At 42.8% G+C, this 24,469-nt stretch overlaps 1 protein-coding gene across 37 annotated transcripts in view; it reads right to left on the bottom strand.

Annotated features, from left to right (window-relative positions):
- The window catches only part of LOC114786615 (receptor-type tyrosine-protein phosphatase delta), a 403,565-nt gene that overhangs the window by 94,777 nt on the left and 284,319 nt on the right, over positions 1–24,469 (bottom strand). For 20 of the 37 annotated variants that reach the window (XR_003749232.1, XM_028973883.1, XM_028973864.1 and 17 more), the window contains 2 exons: positions 23,017–23,165; positions 20,885–21,026 (listed from right to left, as the gene is read on the bottom strand). Coding sequence is in view for 36 of the 37 variants with exons in the window: in XM_028973883.1 (XP_028829716.1) it covers positions 20,885–21,026; positions 23,017–23,165 (291 nt within the window). In the remaining variant the exon portion in view is untranslated. The remainder of the gene's footprint in view (positions 1–20,884; positions 21,027–23,016; positions 23,166–24,469) is intronic. The other 17 variants (XM_028973923.1, XM_028973975.1, XM_028974004.1 and 14 more) reach the window with 1 other exon arrangement.

Below are 24,469 nucleotides of genomic sequence, written 5' to 3'. Positions count from 1 at the left end.
CTCTCTGCTTCCTCTTCACTCAAAAATACACAAAAGGAGTAATATTCAGGCCCAGACACACACATCATAGAGCAGAAACCATCTTCAGACAAAATCTTGCTTTAAGGACTATCCTCTTATCCTGACCTTATGAATCAGATCAATTGCAAAGTTATAAAGAAAGAGTAGGTGAGTATCAAACTTTCCTGACGGAGAATCTGAATGCTTTGGATTTGTTTGTTTTGTATGTCTGATTGAACCAGCAAAATTACAGTCATGTGAGAAAATTAGGACACCACATTAAATAATCAGCTCTTAATTAGGAAATGTTCACATATCAATGTCCAATAATTTTTTATGTATGTCTGGAAAAGAATGGGACTTAATTACAATTAAACAACAAAAATGTAAAAACATTTACACATAAAAAAAAAGATATAAACAAAAATGTGTATTTTAATGGAGGACAAGGTTAAGACACCCTACGCCCTAATAACTAGTGTTGCCTCCACAGTGGGTGGTAGTAGCCTATGCTCGCCTATGAAGACCCGCCTATGAACACGCTCGCCTATGAAGACCCAGAAGACCCAATTTCAAACCCCACTTACTACCATTGTGTCCCTGAGCAAGACGCTTATCCCTAAGTCGCTCCGGGGGGGGGGGGGGGGGGGGGGGGGGGGGGGGGGGGGGGGGGGGACGACGACGACACTGTCCCTGTAACTACTGACTGTAAGTCGCTCTGGATAAGGCCGTCTGATAAATGCTGTAAATGATATAACTTCGGTGAGATGCCTTTGGTAGCCTTTTACCTGTTTCTAACATTGATCAGAAGAAAGTTTGCCCCACTCCTCAACGCAGAATTTTTTCAGTTGAGAGATGTTTGAGGGTTTTCTTGCATGTACAGCCCGTTTCAAGTCACCCCACAGCATCTCAATGGGCTTATGATCAGGGCTCTGACTTGGCCATTCCAGGACTCTCCACTTAGTTTTTAGCTAGTCCTTGGTGGATTTGCTGGTATGTTTTGGGTCATTGTCATGTTGCAGTATCCAGTTGCACTTCAGCTTCATTTTTATTGCAGATGGTTACACATGTTCTTCAAGCATGTCTTCTGTTCTCGTGTCCAAATAATTCAATTTTAGACTCATCTGTCCAAAGAACATTATTTGTGTTTAACCCATCACCCTTAGTAAGTAGTGGGCATCCATGAAAAGTGCCCAGAGAGCAGTGTGTGAGGACAGTGCTTTGCTCAGTGGCACGTCAAAGGTGTAATTAATTTATAATTATTATTGAGATTCATTATTACAATCTTAATATAGTAAAACTGATATGTTTATTAAAAGTGGTGTAGAAGACAGAAAAGGAAAAAAAACTCCAAATAAATGTAAAGTTATTGGTATATAGAGCTTCTGCACATACTGAGGCCAAAAGAAAATTTTTATTGAAGTTTGAATACTGTGATGCATTGTTGCCCAACCAATAGAAACAAGGAATTGAAGCAGTTTTTGAAACCAAGACAGAGGAGAGGCAGCAATGATTATAAGTTAATTATAATGATTTAATCAAACCTTACCATTTTATAGTGACATCGGAAGGAAGGCAGTATGCGTCAAGCTATAGTTTAAAAAAAACATTTAGTTCTGAAATTGAGTCTGACCTGATGCACTAGCTATGACAAGAAAGCTAAGAATTCTATTACAAATACAGTGCATCTTGTATTCACAGTCACCTCCCTGACTAAGGCCCTTGTCACCCATTTTAGGTGGCCGGTCAGATTCAGTTCTGGTGGTTTTGAACGTACAGATGATAGAAACCACAGTGCTCATTGGAACCTTCAAATGCAGCAGACATTTTTCTGTAACTTCCCCAGATTTGTACCTCGAGACAACCCTGTCTCAGAGCTATACAATTCCTTTGACTTCATGCTCGGTTTGTGCTCTGACATTAAGTGTTAGTTGTGGGACCTTATATAGACATGGCAAAGGCTGTAAATACTTACGTACATGTGCTTTCTTAGTTTTTTATTTTTAATAAATTTGCAAAACATTTTTCTTCACGTTGACATTATTGGGTGTTGTGAGTAGAATTGTGAGAATTGTGTACATATTTTGTAACATATCAAAATATGGAATAAGTGATGCACTGTGAATACTTCCAGTTGCACTGTATGCATGTGAACTTTGCTAAGACAGAAAATCCAATTGCTAGAAAAAGAAAATGAGAGAGCGCTTCTCTCTCCAATGTTTTACTGTTCTGTCTTTGAGAAATAATGGCATCATTGGTCTAGGCTGAAGACTCCCATAATTTCCTTTATAATCCCCTTTGAGATTTTATAATTAATTGAATGATTCGTATTTGGTATTAAAAACACTCTCTGCTAATGCAGAAGATTATGGGAGTATGTTTCAGAGTCAATTAATTATTCAGTGCTTTATTTCCCAAAAACCTCCTTCACAGATGAATGCCTAACAGGCATCCTTCATTCAGAGCAAGAGGGCTGGGAGTCGCTGGATGTGGGTGATGGGAGTGATGAAGGCAGGCTGAGAGGGAAGGGGATCGGGAGCGTGGATGATCGGGAGTAGAAAGCAGTTGAGGGCCCCGCTTGCCAATGGTGGAGGTTTCACACTGTGCAGCAAAAAAGTCAGGGTTTACCGTGACGTGGTTTTAAAGGAATTGAAATGAGTGTGTTTAGGGGTACCTTGGCAACAGCAAGTGCGGATGAATCCGAGGGCATGAAATCAAACACATCAGTGTCAGAATGAGAAGCAGGCAAGGGCAAATTTGTAAGAATGGTCAGGCAAAGGCAGTTGGCATGAAGAAGGATCAGTAATCACTGAGTCGTAACAAAGGGATAAGACAAGATGGCGGCCTGATGTTTAGTGCCAGCCGACCCTGCCCACATCTGCTTCCAGGTCGGTGTCCCCGCAGATGACTGCATGCCCCCTGTGGTCACAGCAGATCGCCACGCGTACCCTGCAGTTGCAGCGGACGGCCGTTCCTCTTCTGTGGTCGGGGCAGTGGCTGTGACACTTTCTAATAAATATTATTCTTTATGTTTCATAAAGAAATAAAGTAACTTGCAGGTTGGGAACTCTTCTCACAATAATTATTCTACTTCATTAATAAGAAATACTGATACATACCACCTGTCACCCCCATTGGCCATGACAATTAACAACAAGCACAATCTCCCAGGTAAGGGAACATCACCCAATCCCATCTATAATTGTATAGCTCAACACTTAGACACAAGGAGGACTCCTCTGTTTAACAGCGATTTAACAGTGTTTCTGGTCATGCAAGGGTATTTTCATCTGGTTGGACCAGGCAGATTGCATCAGTAAAATTTTGACTGTTATTTAAAGAAAAAATATTTTCTGGGTGTGAAAGCAAAACACCTCAAACTAGTGCTCACCTGGAGTTTGCTGTGATAAATGATTGAGGTACCTGGGGGTGAGGATGAAGCTTTGGCTATGAGGATTATTCGTAAGGGAAAACCAACACAATAACACAGAATGTCTTTTACAGCTGATATTAACAGCTGTTAGATCATTGAAAAAAAGTATTTGAACTTGTTGAATATGTAGGTTTAAATAAGAAAATATTGCATAATAAAGACTGCATAAATGGGGCAGTGGTGGCCTTGGGTTAAGGAAGCGGCCCCGTAATCAGAAGGTTGCTGGTTTGAATCCCGAGGCTGCCAAGGTGCCACTGAAGTGCCACTGAGCAAAGCACTGTCCTCACACACTGCTCTCTGGGCACATTTCATGGCTGCCCACTGCTTACAAAGGGTGATGGGTTAAACACAGAGGACACATTTTGTTGTGTGCACCATGTGATGTGCTGCAGTGTATCACAATTGAACTTGTTGAATAAGCAAACTCAAGTAATCACTTCAGTTTCACTTTCACCACAACCACCATCTATTAAAAACTAGTTTCAGCTTCAAATGTTGATAAAATTTCCATAACTAATCAACTTCTGAAGAGCAACATTAGATTCCAGATGCAAGCTTTTTATTTGTCACATGAATAGTTACAGCAGTACAACATAAAATTATGTGATTTTGGCTGTGCATAGATATTCATGAAATAAATACAATTCAATAAAAGGAGAACAAGGCTAGTAAAAAAGCATGCTAAAAGCATGCTAAAAATGCAAGCAAATATTTATGTTTAGAAAGAACATAGGACACAGACATCACTTGGTAGTCACTATGTAGCAGAATGTGAATATTAAGTGAAAACTCAAATAACAGTTACAGAGTAAAGATTAAAACTAAAATGCTTTAAAGTTAAGTGATTGTCACTTGTGATACACAGCAGCACAGCATACGGTGTACACATCCCTGAATGCATCCTTGAAGACTCACCTGCTCAGACTAATACACCTCTCACTTGCCTACCACAAGACATCAAGGCTGCTCCTGGCTAATAGTGACTCACCCCTTCAATACTACCCGCAGTTAATTAATTATGTTCCTTGATTCTACGTAGATTGCAAAGTTACAGCACTTCAGTGAAGTGATTGTCATTGTGGAGAACAACAAGAACAGCACTCAGTGCACACATCGAAATGTCCCCCTGCATTTAACCCATCACAATTGGTGAGCAGTGAGCACCAACGGAGGTCCTAGTCCGTTTGGTGCCCTGGGCGAACCCCAGTGGTTCATGCTAAGAGTAAATTGGAAGCAATATTTTTCATGCCAGTGCATAGATGAAGAACTAGTGGCCTATTATGTTTTCTTCTATTTCGCAATTCAACTTCTATTTTACACAATGTAAGACAAAAGGTCACTGGTCATAGGTATCATAGGTCATAGATATCACTGGTCATAGGTATCATGCCTCAAATCACACTCAGACAATCAGGGCTACAGAATGAACAGCATAACCACATCGCACTCTAAATTCATTACAGCATGGGTTTAATCCCCTCTACAGAAAGGGCAAACTTCAAACCCATTTGTGAACCTTTACATTTATCATTACCCAATCAATATTTAGATAAACACAGAAACAGGTTCCTCCTTTCTCCTGCTTAAATAATAATGTGTTTGCAGAAACACTCATTCCTGAACAGATCACTCATTCCTTTCTATCTTTTAGATTACAGCAGTTAATGTCTTTTCATTCATTTTTCTGATGGCCACTGATCTTGAATTGCCAAAACATTCATTATAGGTCCATTATAAAAAGACATTGACACAGAGAAAGCACAAAGGACATAAAGGAGCTCACACTAAATTTTATGTGCTGTCTCAGGGGCTTAATTCTTTCATATAATTTTTCCTTTCCCTCCATTTTCCATAGAACTCCCACGAGCAGAGAGTTAAGTCAGCAGGTTTTCCAAAAGACCTATTGCTCTCTAAAAAGATGCCACAGCACTACGGTGACTGCTCTGTGCATTGGGCTCTCGATATTGGCAAAACACAGCCATGTGCAGAGCTCTGAATGAATGCTCCATGGTATATTTTACTTTGCTCTCACCACTGTTTGGCTGTTTGCTTGTTCACCTTCTATTGCTTGTTAATTCTTTAATGCATTCATTTATTCAATTTTCTGTTCTGGAGCTAAAGGCACTGCCATTTTAGCTTTCTTTACATTTGACTTTATTTGACTCCATGTTTAGCAGTAATAACATCTGCATTCTGGAGACAACACAAAGAATAAAAATATATATTTTTAAAAGACAATAAAAGACAGTAAAGATATGGTATGATAAGGTAAAACGTAAGGTAAAAAAATAAAGGGAATATTTAAACATTGTAATAAGTCTGTCACACTTTTGTGAAATCAAACTGTCCACTTAGGAAGCAACATAGATTGACAATCAATTTCACATCCTGTTGTGCAAATGGAATGAACAAGGGGTGGAATATCTGTTAGGTTCTCAGTCATCCAGGTCAAGGTTATCTCAAAAAAGGTTATTTCACAGGCAACTGGACTTGTTATGGATCCTTGATGACATTTCACCCCTTTCATTCTAGAGGGCTTTCTCAAGTCTGACTGACACAGGTTTATAAACCCTGTGGAAACCTGAAGGTGGTAATTGGTGGAATCCCACACATACAGATCAGTACTTGATTCCCACCACCCTCTGGAACACAAACTGGGAGTTATCAGAACCCTACACCACCAGGCAGAGGGTGAACAGAGGAAAAGGAGAAAAAACACAAGCATATCAAGGAGTCACTCAGAACATGTGGATATTCTAACTGAGCATTTCTGAAATCCAGGAGAAGATCAAATAAGAGCTGACAGGGAAGAGAAAAAACGTAAAAGTGTTGTCATTCCATGTGTTGCAGAGGTATCTGAAAAACTCAGGAGGATTTCAACAAATACAACATCCTCGTTCATTTCAAACCAAGCTGTCACGGCCAAAGTAACACCTCCTGCCCACCAGAGGGAGCAAGATCAGCCGGGGAGGCAGCGACGCGGAAGCGAAAGTGAGGGGGGGTTAGCTTCCAGAATAAAAGTCTGGTGGCCAAGGGGGACGCTGCCCGCTCTTTGGCGAATTATATTCTCAGAGGCACTAGCCTTCTTTGTAGCCCCTTTTGATCCTGCCTTTTGACCAAAACCATTGCCTGCCCTCAAACTTGAGTATGCCTGCCCCTTTTTTAAACCACGATACCTGTATGCTGCCCCACCTTCCTGCCACCCATTGCCAAGCAACAGCGCCCGCCTGTGCGACCAAAGATACCCCCATCCGAATCAAGCTCCCTGACCATCCTCTTCCTGTTCTCCTCTACCCCGGTCCAACCCAACCTCATTCCCTTGCCTCCTTACCCGCTGCTCCAAATAAAGCCAGAGTTCCCCTCCCAACTTGCTTCTCCAGGTTAGGTCCGCTCTCGCTGACCTTTCTGCACAAGTTCACTTGCTGCAGTATCATTCCAGCAGTTTCAGCCCTTCAGCTCCCGCTCCCGCTGGGGCTGCAGCAGCTTCCACTCCACCTCCACGCACTTCCACCCTCGCTGGTCTCGCCACACCCCCTGTTTACAATGGTAATTCCAGCGGTTGTCAGGGCTTTGTGACGCAATGCCGTCTTCTTCTCCTCCTCTATCTCCAGTATTATTGGTCATGTCAATAACAACAACAATATTTATTTCTTATATTGACCCTTCTGCACACAAGGAAAAACTCCACACAAAAAAAACTCAAGGAGAGAGAAAAAAAAAGAAAGGAAGAAACCTTGGGAAGAAGTGATAGAGAGAGGGGACCCCCTTCCAGGGTAGAGTGAGCCTGCAAATGGTGTCAGTGCAGGGTTTGCGATGATTTGTACAATAGGAAAGAAAGAACGAAAAAACAATAATAAGTCCTACAGTTGTAGGGTTGGAGAAGCTTAGAATGTAGTCCAGTGTCATGGTCTACATGGCATGTCCATTACGGTGTTACTGGTCCTCTTGAAGATCCCTGAAGCTGTAGTTGTTATGGTGGTGGTGACCCTCTGGTTCGTTTCATGCTATGTCCTAATTTAGCAGTTGTCAGGAACCAGGATTTATCTGCTGGTCTCTTCACTGGAGTCTGCCAGTAATCTGGGCACTTGATTACGTGTCTCGAAGAAAACAAACAGAAGCAGCGGCAGACAGTGGCACTGTACGACCGATACTGAAAAATGTGGTAATAGTGGTATATTGGTATAACTAGGGTGAATTTAACACTGTCTGTGTTTAACAGGGGGACTTTGTGATAAACTGGACTTTATAATTGACACTCTGTCAAAGTGAAGTGAAATGAGTGTCTAGGACTTTAACAAAAAGCCAGAGAAAACAGATAGGTTTCCAATAGGATTTAAACACTGAGACTGTGTCTGAGTCCCGGACATTGACAGGCAAGCCGTTCCACAACTGCGGAGCTCTATAGGAGAAGGCTCTGCTCCCAGCTGTGACCTTCTGTACTTTTGGTACCAGTAGTGACCCCGCACCCATTAATCGAAAGGGGTGTGGCGGGTCATAAAGAACTAAAAGTTCACTCAGGTATTGTGGGGCAAGACCATTTAGAGCTTTATAGGTCAAAAGTAGGATTTTGTAGTCTCCTAAATTTGATGGGTAACCAGTGCAGTGATGGTAAGACTGGGGTGATGTGGTCAAATTTCCTAATTCTAGTTAGAACCCTGGCTGCAGCATTCTGTACTAGCTGGTGTTTACTCATGCACCTACTAGAGCATCCAGACAGTAATGCATTGCATGTAATAAATGCATGGACCAACTTTTCTGCATCATGCATTGAAATGATATTTCTTATTTTCACAATATTTCTAAGGTGAAACAATGCTATCCTAGAGACATTATCTACATGCGAAATGAATCAGAGACCTGCATCAATGATGACACCTAGATCCTTTACTTCAATACTTGGTGAAATAGAAAGGCTATCCAGGATTATGGTGTAGTCCGCCAACTTATGCCTGGCTGCTTGAGGCCCAAGTCAGCATAGTAATGAAAGCTAATACCGTGTTTGCAGATGACGTCACCTAAAGGTAACATGTATAGGGAAAGGAGTAACGGACCTAGGACAGAACCTTGTGGAACACCAATCTCTACTTTACTATGTGAAGACGAATCACCATTGATGTCCACAAACTGATATTGGTTGGCCAGATATGATCTGAACCATCCAAGGGCTGTTCCCTTAATCCCAATATCATTCTCTAACCTGGCAAGGAGAATAGCGTGATCGATTGTGTCAAACGCTGCATTCAGATCAAGCAGGACAAGCAGCAAGATGCGTCCCTGATCAGAGGCCAACAGCAGGTCATTAACCACTTTAACCAGCGCTGTCTCAGTGATATGATGAGGTCTAAATCCCGATTGATATACTTTGTGGATATTGTTACTGTCTAGGTATGCGCTCAGCTGCTGGGCTATGACTTTTTCTAAGATTTTTGAAATAAACGGAAGGTTGGATATCGGTCTATAATTTGAAAGCTGACTGCGATCAAGATCAGGCTTTTTAATCAGGGGTCTAATGACTGCTACCTTGAATGAAATTGCTACGTGCTAAGCAACAAGTTAACAATTTTGAGGATAGAATTAATAAAATTGGGTGCTACTTGTTTAAGGAACCTTGTTGGAAGCGGATCCAAAGCACAAGTACAAGCACGGTGTTCTGCTATTTGAAGATTATTTTCCATAAAAATATCGGCGGAGCTATTTGTCGTGCTTTTAATCTTATCTCTATTCGTGACTATTTTAGTATTAAAGAAATTCATAAAATCGTCGCTACTATGATGATATTGAGTGGTAGTATCCATTTCTGTCTTATTCCTGGTTAGTTTGGCTATAGGAATCCGGGATTATAAACAGTAATCCGGGACTGTTTTTGTTTTTGTCTATTAACGAGATACGATAGATACGTTGATCGAGCCGCGCTAAGGGCCTTCTTATAGTCCATGCATTTATTACATCAAGGTTAGATTACTGCAATGCATTATTGTCTGGATGCTCTAGTAGGTGCATGAGTAAACTCCAGCTAGTACAGAATGCTGCAGCCAGCGTTCTATCTAGAACCAGGAAATTTGACCACATCACCACAGTCTTACAATCACTGCACTGGTTACCCATCAAATTTAGGATTGACTACAAAATCCTACTTTTAACCTATAAAGCTCTAAATGGTCTCGCCCCGCAGTACCTGAGTGAACTTTTGGTTCTTTACGAACCGCCACGCCCCTTCGATCAATGGGTGCGGGGTCACTACTGGTACCAAAGGTGCAGAAGGTCACAGCTGGGAGCAGATCCTTCTCCTATAGAGCTCCGCAGTTGTGGAACAGCTTGCCTGTCAGTGTCCGGGACTCAGACACAGTCTCAGTGTTTAAATCCAATCTCAAAACCTATCTGTTTTCTCTGGCTTTTTGCTAAAGTCCTAGACCCTCATTTCACTTCTTTTTGACGCAGTGTCAATTATAAAGTCCAGTTTATCACAGAGTCCCCCTGTTAGACACAGACAAAGTTAAATTCACCCTAGTTAGGCTGTCCTAGTTAGGGTACCGGGCCACTGTAGCACCAATACACCACTATAACCACATATTTCAGTATCGGTCGTACAGTGCAACCGTCTGCCGCTGCTTCTGTTTGTTTTTCTCCGAGACACGGAATCAAGCACCCAGACTACTGGCAGACCTCAGTGAAGAGACCAGCAAATAGATCCTGGTTCCTGACAACTGCTTAACAAGGACATACCATGAAACAAACCAGAGGGTCACCACAGCCACCACCACCGTTACAACTACAGCTTCAGGGATCTTCAAATGGACCAGTAACATCATTATGGACACATAATCTAGACCATGACACTGACTACATTCTGGACTTCTCCAACCCTACAACTGTAGAACTTATTATTATATCATCCCCAACCCTGCACTAACACCATTTGCAGGCTCACTCTACCCTGGAAGGGGGTCCCTCTCTGTATCACTCCTTCCCAAGGTTTCTTCCTTTCTTTTTTTTCTCTCTCCTAGAGTTTTTTTGTGTGGAGTTTTTCCTTGCAGAAGGGTCAAGTGTGGGGGGTGTCAACTTTAGGGCCTGTCAAAGCCCATTGAGACATACTGTATGTGATTTTGGGCTATATAAGAAATAAATGTTGTTGTTGTTGTTATAGTTAAGTAGGCTCTCCTTCCATGCTATTCTGAATACGTTTACTTTACTTCGACGCCATTTACGTTCTAACTTCCAGGTGGTCTTCTTAAGCGAGCGCATGTGATCATTATACCAAGGAATTAAGTTTTTATCTCTTACTATCTTCCTTTTGAGGGGAGCGACTTTATCTAACGTACTACGCAGTGCAAATTCTAGACATTTAGTCGCTTGGTCGAGTTCTGTGGGGTCTGACGGTGCGTTTATCAGCATTGATAAATCTGGTAGGGTATTAATAAACCTCTGTGCTGTACTTGATGTAACTGTCCGTTAGTCTGTATAACGAGGGGGGTTGAGTTATTGTGCCTGAGACATATTTTAAAAGCGATGAGGAAATGATCTGAGATCATTTCAGATTGTGGAAGAATAATTATATCTTCTATATTTAAACTGAAGGTCAGTACGAGATCGAGCGTGTGACTACCTTCATGAGTAGGTCCTGTTATATGTTGGTTAACTCCAACTGAGTCTAGTATAGACAGGAATGCTGTTCTTAGTGAGTCTTCTAATTTCTAATAGTGAGTCTACTCCCCCTTCTGGCCAGGGGTCACAGACTACTAACATGAGAGCAGTACTATCCCAACACAATTTATATTTACAAACCGGATTCCAAAAAAGTTTGGACACTATACAAATCGTGAATAAAAACTGAATGGGACAAGGCCATTTTTTTACCACTGTGTGGCATCTCCCCTTCTTCTAACTACACGTCTTCTTACAAGATGTCTGGGGACCAAGGAGACCAGTTTCTCAAGTTTAGAAATAGGAATGCTCTCCCATTCTTGTCTAATGCAGGCCTCTAACTGTTCAATCATCTTGGGCCTTCTTTGTCATACCTTCCTCTTTATGATGCATCAAATGTTCTCTATAGGTCAAAGATCTGGACTGCAGACTGGCCATTTCAGTACCTGGATCCTTCTCCTATGCAGCCATGATGTTGTGATTGATGCAGAATGTGGTCTGGCATTATCTTGTTGAAAAATGCAGGGTCTTCCCTGAAAGAGATGACGTCTGGATGGGAGTATATGTTGTTCTAGGACCTGAATATATTTTTCTGCATTGATGGTACCTTTCCAGACATGCAAGCTGCTCATGCCACACGCACTCATGCAACCCCATACCATCAGAGATGCAGGCTTCGGAACTGAGCGTTGATAACAACTTGGGTTGTCCTTGTCCTCTTTGGTCCGGATGACATGGCGTCACAGATTTCCAAAAAGAACTTCGAATTGTGACTCGTCTGACCACAGAACAGTCTTCCATTTTGCCACACTCCATTTCAAATTATCCCTGGCCCAGTGAAAATGCCTGAGCTTGTGGATCTTGCTTAGAAATGGCTTCTTCTTTCCACTGTACAGTTTCAGCTGCCAATGGCGGATGGCACGGTGGATTGTGTTCATTGACATTGGTTTCTGGAAGTATTCCTGAGTCCTTTCTGTGATTTCCTTTACTGTAGCATTCCTGGTTGTGGTGCAGTGTCATTTAAGGGCCCAGAGATCACGAGTATCCAGTATGGTTTTACTGCCTTGACCCTTACGCACGGAGATTGTTTCAGATTCTCTGAATCTTCGGATGATGTTATGCACACTTGATGATGATAGATGAAGTCTTTGCAATTTTTCGCTGGGTAACACCTTCTGATATTGCTCCACTATCTTTCTGCGCAACATTGTGGGAATTGGTGATCCTCTACCCATCTTGGCTTCTGAGAGACATTGCCACTCTGAGAAGCTCTTTTTATACCCAATCATGTTGCAAATTGACCTAATTAGTGTTAATTGGTCTTCCAGCTCTTCGTTATGCTCAAATTTACTTATTGCTACTTGTCCCAACTTTTTTGGGATTTGTTGACGTGAATCAACATATTTGTCCTTTAAAATGATACATTAACTCGGGTTAAATGTTTGATCTGTCATCTACATTCTATTACAAATAAAATATTGACATTTGCCATTTCTACATCATTTCATTCAGTTTTTATTCACAAACTTTTTTGCAATCTGGTTTGTACATTTATAGCATTTATCAGACGCCCTTATCCAGTGTGACTTCCAATCAGTAGTTACAGGGACAATCCCCCTGGAGCAATTTAGGATTAAGTGCTCATGGACACAATGGTAGTAAGTGGGATTTGAACCTGGGCCTTCTGGTTCACAGGCAAGTGTGTTCCCCATTAGGCTTCTACCAGCCTACTACCACCCCAGCCTCATCCTTTCGCCTCCTTCCCTGCTGCTCCACACAGAGCCAGAGTTCTGCTGCACTGTGGAATGTCCTCTGCACCACTCCTGTTCCCACTCACCTTCTGCCTCCCTCCCTCAGGCCAAGCGGCGCCAGTCATCCTCCCCAGCTCTTCCAGTGCCCACTCCCCGTGCAACGACTTGTCCCCCCACTCCAAGCATGTCTGCGAGTGCGTTTCTGAACTCATGCGATGACATAGGCAACACTCTGAGACAAAAACTGGTCCACCCCAAGGACAAAACAGCTGGACACAAACATAGTAATGTAGTATATGCAGTCCAATGCAGTGAGGAATGTACAGATCTGCACATAGAAGAAACCAAACAGCAGCTCAATAAACGCATGGCTCAACACAGAAAATCCAGCGCAACAGGACAGGACTCAGCAGTCTACTTACATCTAAAAGACAAAAGCCACTTGTTTGAAGACAATGAAGTTAGACTTCTGGACCGGCAAGATGACTGGTTCAAATGAGGTGTGAGAGAAGCAATTTACTGCAAGATTGAATGACCCTTATTAAATTGAAGTGGCCTTAGACATAATCTATGACCCATTTACAGTGCAGTTTTTTCAACTGTACCCAGGCGGTTTCAAAGTCGTTCACACTCTGGCTCAGGTGGTCTCATTAACATACATGAAAGCCAGGGAGAAAAACAACCCACAGGTTTCACAGGGTTTATAAACCTGCTTCTTCTACCAGTCAGTCAGACATGAGAAAGCCCTCTGGAATGGAAGGGTGCAACATTGTCAAGGATCCATAACAAGTCAAGCGGTGGAAATTATAGGCAATTAGCAAAACATCCCCATTAAAGGAATGGTTCTGCAGGTGGTGACCAAAGACAGTTCCTATGCTTTCTGGTTTATGTTTTGGTGACAGTGGGAGTGACAGTGGAAGCATGAGTCTATAACCCACACAAGTGGCTCAGGTAGTGCAGCTCATCCACATCGACTTGTAAAATGTAGGGGCAGTGGTGGCCTAGCGGTTGAGGAAGTGGCCCTGTAATCAGAAGGTTTCTGGTTCTAACCCCGATCCACCAAGGTGCCACTGAGGTGCCACTGAGCAAAGCACCGTCCCCACACACTCCTCCCTGGGCGCCTGTCATGGCTGCCCACTGCTCACTCAGGGTGATGGGTTAAATGCAGAGGACAAATTTCACTGTGTGCTGTGCTACTATGTATCACAAGTGACAATCACTTCACTTTTTTTATGTGCAGGGTGCTTTAAGAAAGCAGCACTGTTGTATGGGGTGGGTGTGACTTTGAACGGTGAATGAGTAAGAACTGAGGTGTGGTGTTCAGATAAACCATGTGAAAAGTAATAAGCCCCACTGCAAGAATAAATTCTCTGTATTTATTTGGCTCACCACCTGACACAGAAAAAAAGGAGCTGGTCCCAGCTGGTCCCTTTATATGTGTCTGTCACGGGTGGGCTAGACATGGCGATGAAGGAGGACGCATTCACACGATTTCACACGACAGGGGTTTAATACAAACTTCACGAGACAAGGGAACATAAACATGCACAATGACCCGACGGCAAACAGACACGAACAAGATAGTTTTATACAATTATATAAATATACACCAGGTGAACATTATCAGGGAACATTACACGAGACGAACATGAAACTCCGTTCCGGACTCCAGATCCGGAGTAACCCCTGCCGGTCCGGATCATGACAGTACTCCCCCCTCAAAGGCACTACGTCATTGAAGTGCCTCACAAAACGGTCCAAGGGGGGAGGAAGTCCATAAGGACGAGCGGCGGTTGTCCTGCACCGGCGGCATCAGGCCCGGTCCAAAGCACGGCTTGTCCGTGGGGGACCGGCATCCTGTCCGCCGTCCGTAGCGCCCATCACTCCGGTCAGTCTCCGGCACACCCCGCTAGAAAGTTTGTCGCCTCCCTCGTCTCGGTTAACGCCGGGAGCACCTGAACTGCGCGACTGGTCTCCTCGACCCCACGGTAGCTTTCGTAGGCCATCGAGGTCTGGTCGCACGGATTCGTCGGTACTCCCCACCTCCGGAATAGCCAGGGGGAACATGGACATCGAGGCCGCCGAGAGTCTGTCACGCTTGGGGAAACTTTAAAAACATGACGTGGATCATGGCGGGGAACTGGCAATTACCGGAGGTGCGTCGCTGGAATCCGGACGAGACGGCGGCATCGGGGGACGTCCATACATGGAACCTTGAACATGGATCTGTGGGGCAGACGTCCTCCCGACCGACCATGGCTCCCTGGATCTCAGCGGAGCGTAGATCAGCTGCGTCCACATTGTCGGGTCATTCTGTCACGGGTGGGCTGGACATGGCAATGAAGGAGGACGCATTCGCACGATTTCACACGGCAGGGGTTTTAATACAAACTTCACGTGGAAAGGGAACATAAACACGCACAATGACCCGACGGCGAACAGACACGAACAGGATAGTTTTATAAAATTATATAAATATACACCAGGTGAACACAATCAGGGAACATTACACGAGACGAACATAAAACTCCGGTCCCTACTCCGGATCCGGAGTAACCCCTGCTGGTCCGGATCATGACAGTGTCTTAAATGCTCTAAATGTTAAGAAAAAAGGTGCGATCGTCATCACCTGATGACAGTGGCCATGATTTTTCAAATCAAACTAACATTTCATAAAAATACATTTATTTACAACATGCAAAAACTTTAACCAATTACTGAAACAAATTTACAAGCTGCGAATCATACAAAAAGTATAGTTACTATAATGTTTGAATTGCTGACCGAGCATTCACTGTGCAAGATCAACCTAACTGAAATTGTCAAAATCATATTTCACTTTACTCTGCATTCCCCAACTCCAGTTTGTAAAGTTGGTAAACTTCGAGAAAATGACATAATATATTGCTGCTTCAGTCCATGTACCCATTTAACTTGCATCATTTTGCATTCATGTAATCGCACAATCTGACGTTGTGATTGTGCGGCGCTATACTTGTGAACATGGAAGCGTGTAGCACGCTTTAACTGGTGGATTACTGACAGATTGAAAAAAAAAAAATGTAGGAACTTACTCTTCCCTCCTGACTATGCTATTCATTGTTCAGTAATATCAGACAAAATTTTAAAACAAGGAGAACTCCCACTCTAATAACATGTTTGCCGGGACGTCTTATATTACTATATAATATATTATTTTAGCTCCAAGGCCCACCCCTTTCCTACTTCTGAATGGCTTATTGGCTTGTGGGCCTATTGTTGGTGTGGTTGGGTTTGAGTTGTGCCTCTCAGATCCAGTATTAGGTCACTGGGGGGTGAGGGAACTGATATTATTTATTTTGCAGCCATGTTGGTACGACGGAAATCTGACGTGGAGCCTGAACGCTATAAACATTGTTTTTGTGTGATTTTGTTGTCAGGACATTCAACTATCAAAAAAGCAAAATATTTAATAAGAAAATTTCATCCATTCAGATCTAGGATGTCTTATTTACGGTAAAGTGAAGTAATTGTCCTCTGCATTTAACCCATCACCCCTGGGCAGCCAGCTTCCTTTACCGCTAGGCCACCACTGCCCCATGAGTTTCCCTTATTTGTTGAGCAGTGTATATTAGACAAGCAGATCGAGTGAGAAGATCATTATACTTCTATCACCTTTAATGCAAATTAAATCTGTAAGCCTGGAAATTCACCACTAATGGCATTTCACATAATTCCAGGCCCATCCGAATGCTAATCTCTTGGACCCCACCACCCCTCACTGCTGATATTATGTCTTGTGGCATTGCAATTACAACATTGTACTCATCTTTCATGGAATTATCCATTATCTCCTCTTGTGAATTCAATGAAGAACAGATGTTTGCCATCTCCTCCACAGGCCATTGGCTGAGTGAACTTATTTTCCAACCTCTTCCAGCAAATGATCATCCCATTCTATGCATAATTATTTATGTTTGATAATTTTGATAATCTATTGGGACAGATGTCAAAAATCTCTCACAAAAAAAAAATCGTAAAATAAGTACAAATATAATATAATATAATATAATTCTCCTTGAACCATCATCTTATCGTGGTGGAGAAGTTTGAGAGCCCTAATGATCCTAGGAGCTACATTTACAGCATTTATCAGACGCCGTTTTCCAGAGCAACTTTCAACCAGGAGCTATGTTGTTTGGGGCAATTAGTGCACCTGGTAGGGTCCCCTATGACAAATTGGTCTTAGGTAAAGGGTGAGACAAAGAATGGTTCAGAAGACCTTTCATAGAAGGAAGAACAAAGAGCCCACCCTGGAGCCAGGCCTGGGTTTGGGGCCCATGAGCGAGCGCCTGGTGGCCAGGCTTTCACCCATAGGGCCCGGCCGGGCCCAGCCCGAAGCGGATACATGGGCTCATCCAACTGTGGACCCTCCACCCGCAGGAGGAACATGAAGGGTCTGGTGCAATGTGGATCGGGTGGCAGACCGAGGCGGGAGCTTTGGTGGTCCGATCCCCGGACAAGAACATCACCTCTCTGGCAGGGAAAGGGGCTGGAGCTTGTGGAAGAGGTTGAGCAATACCGGCTAGATATAGTCGGTCTCACCTCGACACATAGCATTGGCTCTGGAACTCAAGTCCTTGAGAGAGGTTGGACACTCTCCCTTGTTGGAGTTGCTCCGGGTGAGACCTGGAGGGGTTAGCTTTTTGTTAGCCCCAAGACCTTTAGCTTCACCGTGCCTTCATGTTGGGGAATGGGTCCTTACCCATTGTTGGACACCAGAGTTTAGGGGAGCCGTCAGGCTGAAGAATGAGGCATACAGAAGAAGGAGGCTGGCCTGTGGGTCTCCAGAAGCAGCAGACAGGTACCGGACGGCCAAGCGGGGTGCAGTAGTTGCAGTCGCCAAGGCAAAATCTCGGGTGTGGGAGGAGTTTGTGAGGCCATGGAGAAAGACTACCAATGGGCTCCAAAGAGGTTCTGGCAAACCATCCGACGCCTCAGGAGAGGAAGGAGGCAACTCGCTCACACTGTTTACAGTGGGGATGGGGAGCTGCTGACGTCGACTGGGGCTATAGTTGGACGTGAGCGTGAGCTAGGTCCGCATAGTCGGCAGTAAATCAGACCTGTTCCCAGTGAGGTTTGGACTCAGCCAGGGCTGCCCTTTGTCACCGGTTCTGTTCATAACCTATATGGACAGAATTTCTAGGCGCAGCTGTGGTGTGGAGGGTGTCGAGTTTGGTGGCAGGACAATCTCTTCTCTGCTTTTTGCAGATGATGTGGTCCTCCTAGCTGCATCAGGTTCTGACCTTCAGCTCTTGCTGGGTAGGTTCACAGCCAAGTGTGAAGCGGCTGGGATGAGCCAACACCGAGTCGGGAGAGAGGTCCTGCCTCAAGTGGAGGAGTTTAAGTATCTTGGGGTTTTGTTCATTAGTGAGGAAAGAACAACAACAACAACATTTATTTCTTATATAGCCCAAAATCACATACAGTATGTCTCAATGGGCTTTGACAGGCCCTACAGTTGACACCCCCCCACACTTGACCCTTCTGCACACAAGGAAAAACTCCAGACAAAAAAACTCTAGGAGAGAGAAAAAAAGAGAGGAACCCCCTGATACAGAGAGGGACCCCCTTCCAGGGTAGAGTGAGCCTGCAAATGGTGTCAGTACAGGGTTGGATATGATATAATGATAAGTCCTAGGGTTGGAGAAGTCCAGGATGTATTCAGTGTCATGGTCTAGATTACGTGTCCATAATGATATTACTGGTCCATTTGAAGATCCCTGAAGCTGTAGTTGTAACGGTGGTGGCTGTGGTGACCCTCTGGTTTGTTTCATGTTTTGTCCTTGTAAAGCAGTTGTCAGGAACCAGGATTTATTTGCTGGTCTGATCACTGGGGTCTGCCAGTAGTCTGGGCGCTTGATTCCGTGTCTCGGAGAAAAACAAACAGAAGCAGCGGCAGACGGTTGCACTGTACGACCGATACTGAAATATGTGGTTATAGTGATGTATTGGTGCTACAGTGGCCCGGTACCCTAACTAGGACAGCCTAACTGGTGAATTTAACTTTGTCTGTGTCTAACAGGGGGACTCTGTGATAAACTGGACTTTATAATTGACACTGCGTCAAAAAGAAGTCAAATGAGGGTCTAGGACTTTAGCAAAAAGCCAGAGAAAACAGATAGGTTTTGAGATTGGATTTAAACACTGAGACTGTGTCTGAATCCCAGACACTGACAGGCAAGCTGTTCCACAACTGCGGAGCTCTATAGGAGAAGGATCTGCTCCCAGCTGTGACCTTCTGCACCTTTGGTACCAGTAGTGACCCCGCACCCATTGATCGAAGGGGGCGTGGCGGTTCGTAAAGAACCAAAAGTTCATTTAGAGCTTTATAGGTTAAAAGTAAGATTTTGTAGTCAATCCTAAATTTGATGGGTAACCAGTGCAGTGATTGTAAGACTGGGGTGATGTGGTCAAATTTCCTGGTTCTGGTTAGAACTCTGGCTGCAGCATTCTGTACTAGCTGGAGTTTACTCATGCACCTACTAGAGCATCCAGACAATAATGCATTGCAGTAATCTAACCTTGATGTAATAAATGCATGGACCAACTTTTCTGCATCATGCATTGAAATGCATGAAGGGTCTGGTGCATGAAGGGAGCATGAGATCGACAGGTGGATTGGGGCAGCGTCTGCAGTGCAAACTCTTTCATGTGGTGAAGAAGGAGCTGAGCCAGAAAGCAAGGATCCTGATTTACCAGTCGATCTATGTCCCAATCCTCATTTATGGTCATGAGCTTTGGGTAATGACCGAAAGAACGAGATCGTGGATACAAGCGGCCGAAATAAGTTTCCTACAAGCTCGGACATCTGGGAGGGACTGAGAGTAGAACTGCTGCTCCTCCACATCGAGAGGAGCCAGTCGAGGTGGTTCGGGCATCTTGTCAGGATGCCTCCTGGACACCTCCCTGGGGAAGTGTTTCGGGCATGTCTTGCTGGCAGGAGGAGCTGGTGGAGGTTGCTGGGGAGAGGGCTGTCTGGGATTCCCTACTTGGGGTGCTGCCCCTGCGACCCGGACCCGTATAAGCAGAGGAAGACGAGGATAATATAATATAATATAATATAATATAATATAATATAATATAATATAATATAATATAATATAATATGTACTCTTATATAATACTCTTTCTTCTGCTTTACCATCAGCAGGAACAAAAAACAAACAAACAAGACTAACAGATGCAAAAAATGTTAAGAGACAGCACTGAAAAAAAGTGGACTGAGTGAATAATAAACATGCAAATTGAAGCTGCCACAATCAGAGCAGCCACTGTGTGAGCTTGTATACAGTGATGTTTGCAGGGTTCTGTTTTTAGGAAAATAGCTGGAGGTTGCTGAGGTTTTGTCAACCATTTGAGGCTGTAAAATTGTTTTTATTTGAATGTTTTAGAGATAAGGTTGGCCTTTTCTATTTCCTACATGCAGTCTTGGGCACAACTGAAGCTTGTGCATTGTGCTGTGTAATCAGCGTGTACCCAGATGACTTATAATGCAAACTCTTTGCAGTCTTTCACCACTGCATTTGACTGCAATTTAATATTTCAGTAAATGACATTTAATGCATTCAGCAGATATCAGACTTCTCTGGAATTCAGCCATATCAGCCACATGATGTGAGTCATCTTTATGTAGGTGTGTGTGTAATTCTGGGGTAAAATCATAAAAGCCAAGCGTATCTACAGTGGGATGTTTATTTCTTTTGTACTTTCATTTAATGTGTGTTGCAGAAATTCATGCTGTGAATGTGTTGCAATTTTTTTTTGCAAATCTAGAATAAAATTGCCTTATTCAATAGCAATGTCAATGAGATTGACAGGGAGAATCACAGCCAAAGTCAGAGACGTAATTTACTCTAGATGGCACTGAGCCCTGCCATTACAGTCAAATGAACCATGGAAAAAACAGTCCCAACAAAACAATGAAAGAGAGTCAGAGAGAATGACAAAAAACTTACTTTACCTGTCAGGCTGACTGAAAGAACAAGACTGTTTATTATTTTTTTAGTTGAGCACCTACCACGTAAAACAGTGAGTCGTGTGGTAGCACTCGTCTCTCCCACACTGTTGGAGGCCACGCATTCATATATAGCTTCATCCCGGGGAGTACGTAAAGGCTGAATTCTCAACACTGAACCTGAACCATCATCAAACTCTATCACCTGCATGTGCAAGAGACAAGATATGTTAAGGGAGTTTTTTTGCTCACAATTGCTCATGTACCATGGTAAAAACAAAGACATGTGTACCGCACAGGAAGCTAGTACCAGGTCCTTCCCATAAAAGCCCTCCATCTAAGAAGGCAGAGCTTTTATGTTCACTGCAGCAATAAAGCCAGGGAAATTATTGTGCAAATGGTACGGTACATCCAGTTGGATTTTAGTCATAGCTGTTTTTGTCAGTGGTGTAGTAGCTAAAATAGGAGTATAACATGTGTAAAAAGTGATGGGTGTGAATACACTGTGTGTGTGCGCGTGTGTGTGTATAGCAGTTCCAGTGTACTTAAGGAATGTACTTGATAAATTTCCTTTGCTACAAAAATGACAAGTTAAAGTTGAAAAAAAATGAGTAAAATGTGTAAGGTAATTTAAAGGTCCATACACACTGTTTACGTGTGATTAGCCTCCACTACACCCCTGGTAATAGTTTTCTATTTAAATCCAATTCTGAATTTCAACAGACTGTGTTATTATGGGAAAGAGAACCTGGTTGCCACCTAACTTTAGGAATGGGAGTCTTTTGAACCAAAAGCAACTAAGATCAAATGGCAGCAGATAAGATTTCAAATTCTTCATATTATTAGTATTTTCATTATTAACCCAGCCACTGATGACAAACATCATAGTGCATTTGTTCTTGCTGGTTAAAGCCTGGTTATATGGGGAGGGTTGCATCAGCCATAAAACAGGAGCTGCCAAATTATTCTTTTTTCGCAGATGTTAAGCCCATTCTTAAAGTGAACATAAACATATGTATGTGTCACACTGACCATATTGACGAAACAAAATGGTTACAAACAGATTTTTTACTATGATAATAATGGCAAAAAACACATGAACAAATTTTTTCAACAGATGGACAGAATGTTAACAAACAGTTTTTTTTGTAGCTTGTACAACTATTTTACATGCTATAGATATACTCACTGTTTTTACAGAATGCTCGGGAAAATAGTTCACTTTTAAGTATAGGTTTCATTCCAACAACGGGACAATTATAGCTTCAGTTTCTCAGGAACACACACATAAGCACACACACATAGTAGATACATACAGAATACTTTCCTTTTAAGTCAAGCACTTTTTACATGCATGCAAAACATTGTCATAGCATGTTAGTGCTTTACCATCACTGTAACTACAAGCTAAATGGGTGCATAATAAAAGTTCTCAAGAGCATGTGATGAGACAAACAAATTCTTCCAAATTCAAGTAGAGAGGGGCGCAGGCATTGTAAGGAAATGTGATAGGTGAAACTGGAAAGAGAGCATGCTCCTTGTGAGGCATGAGACGGCAGTGTGAGTTGCTGTGAAGCTTATCAGTAGCTTTAGCATTCAGCACATTCAGCTGCCCCAGTGCAATGAACTCTGATAAGATTAGATTGCTGCTGCAGTGAGGAGTGGTGTACACAGATATGTCTCTGCTGAGCTAGTGACAAACGGGAAGCTATGAACTCCTAAAATAGGCACAATAACTTTGCATTGTGCAGAAATTCATGTAAATCTTATCAGTGTTCTCCAATGATGTGCAAGATATGGGAGGTTGGCAAAAAAAAGATTATCACAAAACATTGTCATTCAAATTATGGGGACATGGGGATGAGAACAACTGCAGAGAGAGAGAAAATGACCAAAGCCAGAATGCTTGGGCCAATGAGCACTTGCTTTGAACACAAGAATGTAATACCTTATTAATGATGAATATGGCTTACATTTTTGTGTTTGAATTACGTTTCATGGTCATCATGGTATTGATAGTGATATGACCAGACTTCAATGTATTTCTCTCTTGTTAAATCATGCAGGTTGAAAATGCAATAGAAGTGATTGAGGCTACTTATATGCATAGATTCAAAAATGTGTGGGGCAGCAAAAAGCATGAAAAGACAAACATTCACACTGTAGGCACTTTTACATCAGAACAATAGACCTAATACCTCAAATCTCTGGTTGCTGACTCTCTTCCCCTTCTTATTCCACACTATTTTAGGTCTGGGGTCCCCAGTGGCTTGACAGATGAAAGATGCCACCCCTCCTTGGACACCTGTTTGGTCATTGGGGGTTCTTAAGAACTTTGGTGGAGCTGGTGAAAAAGAGAACATGATACACATGGAGGGGGAGGGGAAAGGAGGAAGAGATTGGAAAACAATGGTTAATTGTAAAAAGATATTTTTTAATGTAAAAGATCATTTTATCTTTGATCAACTTATCAAATAACACACACAAGAGAGGTATAACTTTCACATTCCATAATTCTCTGGTGTAGTTAAAAAGATTTTCTATAACAGTACATTTACTAACAGTTAATAATATCTTTACAATTTTGAGTATGGTTAATGGACAAAAAATAAATGCAGGGTGGGGCTACTACTTTTTTTGTCCATTAACCATACTCAAAATTGGGTAAAACACTCGCCTCTGAACCAGAAGACCACAAAGTCATAGGTTCAAACCGTTGTGTCCCTGAGCAACCCAGGGGGACATTCCCAGTATCTATTGTAAATCGCTATGGATAAAGGTGTCTGATAAATGCTGAAAATGTAAATGGTGTTGACTGGATAACACAAATAGGACCCTATATTGTCAATGTGCCTGCATATAAAAAGCATTCTACCACCTAAGGCAAGAATATGATAAGGACATGCATGATGTACTCCATGCAGGCTGAGCACTGCATCCACAAAAGAAGGACTCAGAAACTGGTTGATATTTTACTTTTATTTTCACTAATAGAATGGCAAATTCAACAGAATTTTTTAATCTGTAATCAAGATGTGAAAAAAAAAGAAAAACATAACTTGTCACGTCCATGCGGGCATGACGCGGCGGGTGCACAGAGAGGAGGACGAAGAGTGACGAGGAACGAAGAATGAAGGACGCTTTCACCTGACATCACGAAACCGGGGTTTAATTGTGAATCACAAGACAGGGGAGACATCCGAGACGTAGACACTGGTGAACATGGAACATAACTTTAAAGACCTGACAGCGGACAGAAACGAACAGGGCAGCTTTATACATTTGACACAGGTGAAAACGATTAGGGAACATTACACATGACAACAATTAAACTCCGGTCCGGATCCTGATCCGGACCGGAGTAACCCCCATTTCGGACCGGATCCTGACATAACTGCTGAATTCTATTTAAGGTCACGGCTGCCAAAGCACATCAAAAGGAGACTGCCAGCCCACTGTAGGGAGCACCTTTATCTCACACATTCACACTTTTGGACAGTTCAGAATCAATAATTCACCTAGTGGTAATGCCTTTGAATAGTGGGAGGAAACTGGAAAACCCAAAGAACACCTGTGGCAACACATGGAGAGCATGCAAACTATGTACAAATTAAAATAAATTAATAATTAAAAAATGAAATTTTAATT

Source organism: Denticeps clupeoides, chromosome 1, assembly GCF_900700375.1.
Source record: "Denticeps clupeoides chromosome 1, fDenClu1.1, whole genome shotgun sequence".
Taxonomy (NCBI): domain Eukaryota; kingdom Metazoa; phylum Chordata; class Actinopteri; order Clupeiformes; family Denticipitidae; genus Denticeps; species Denticeps clupeoides.
Note: the sequence above shows the minus strand (reverse complement) of the source record. Positions and strands in the feature narration are given on the sequence as shown.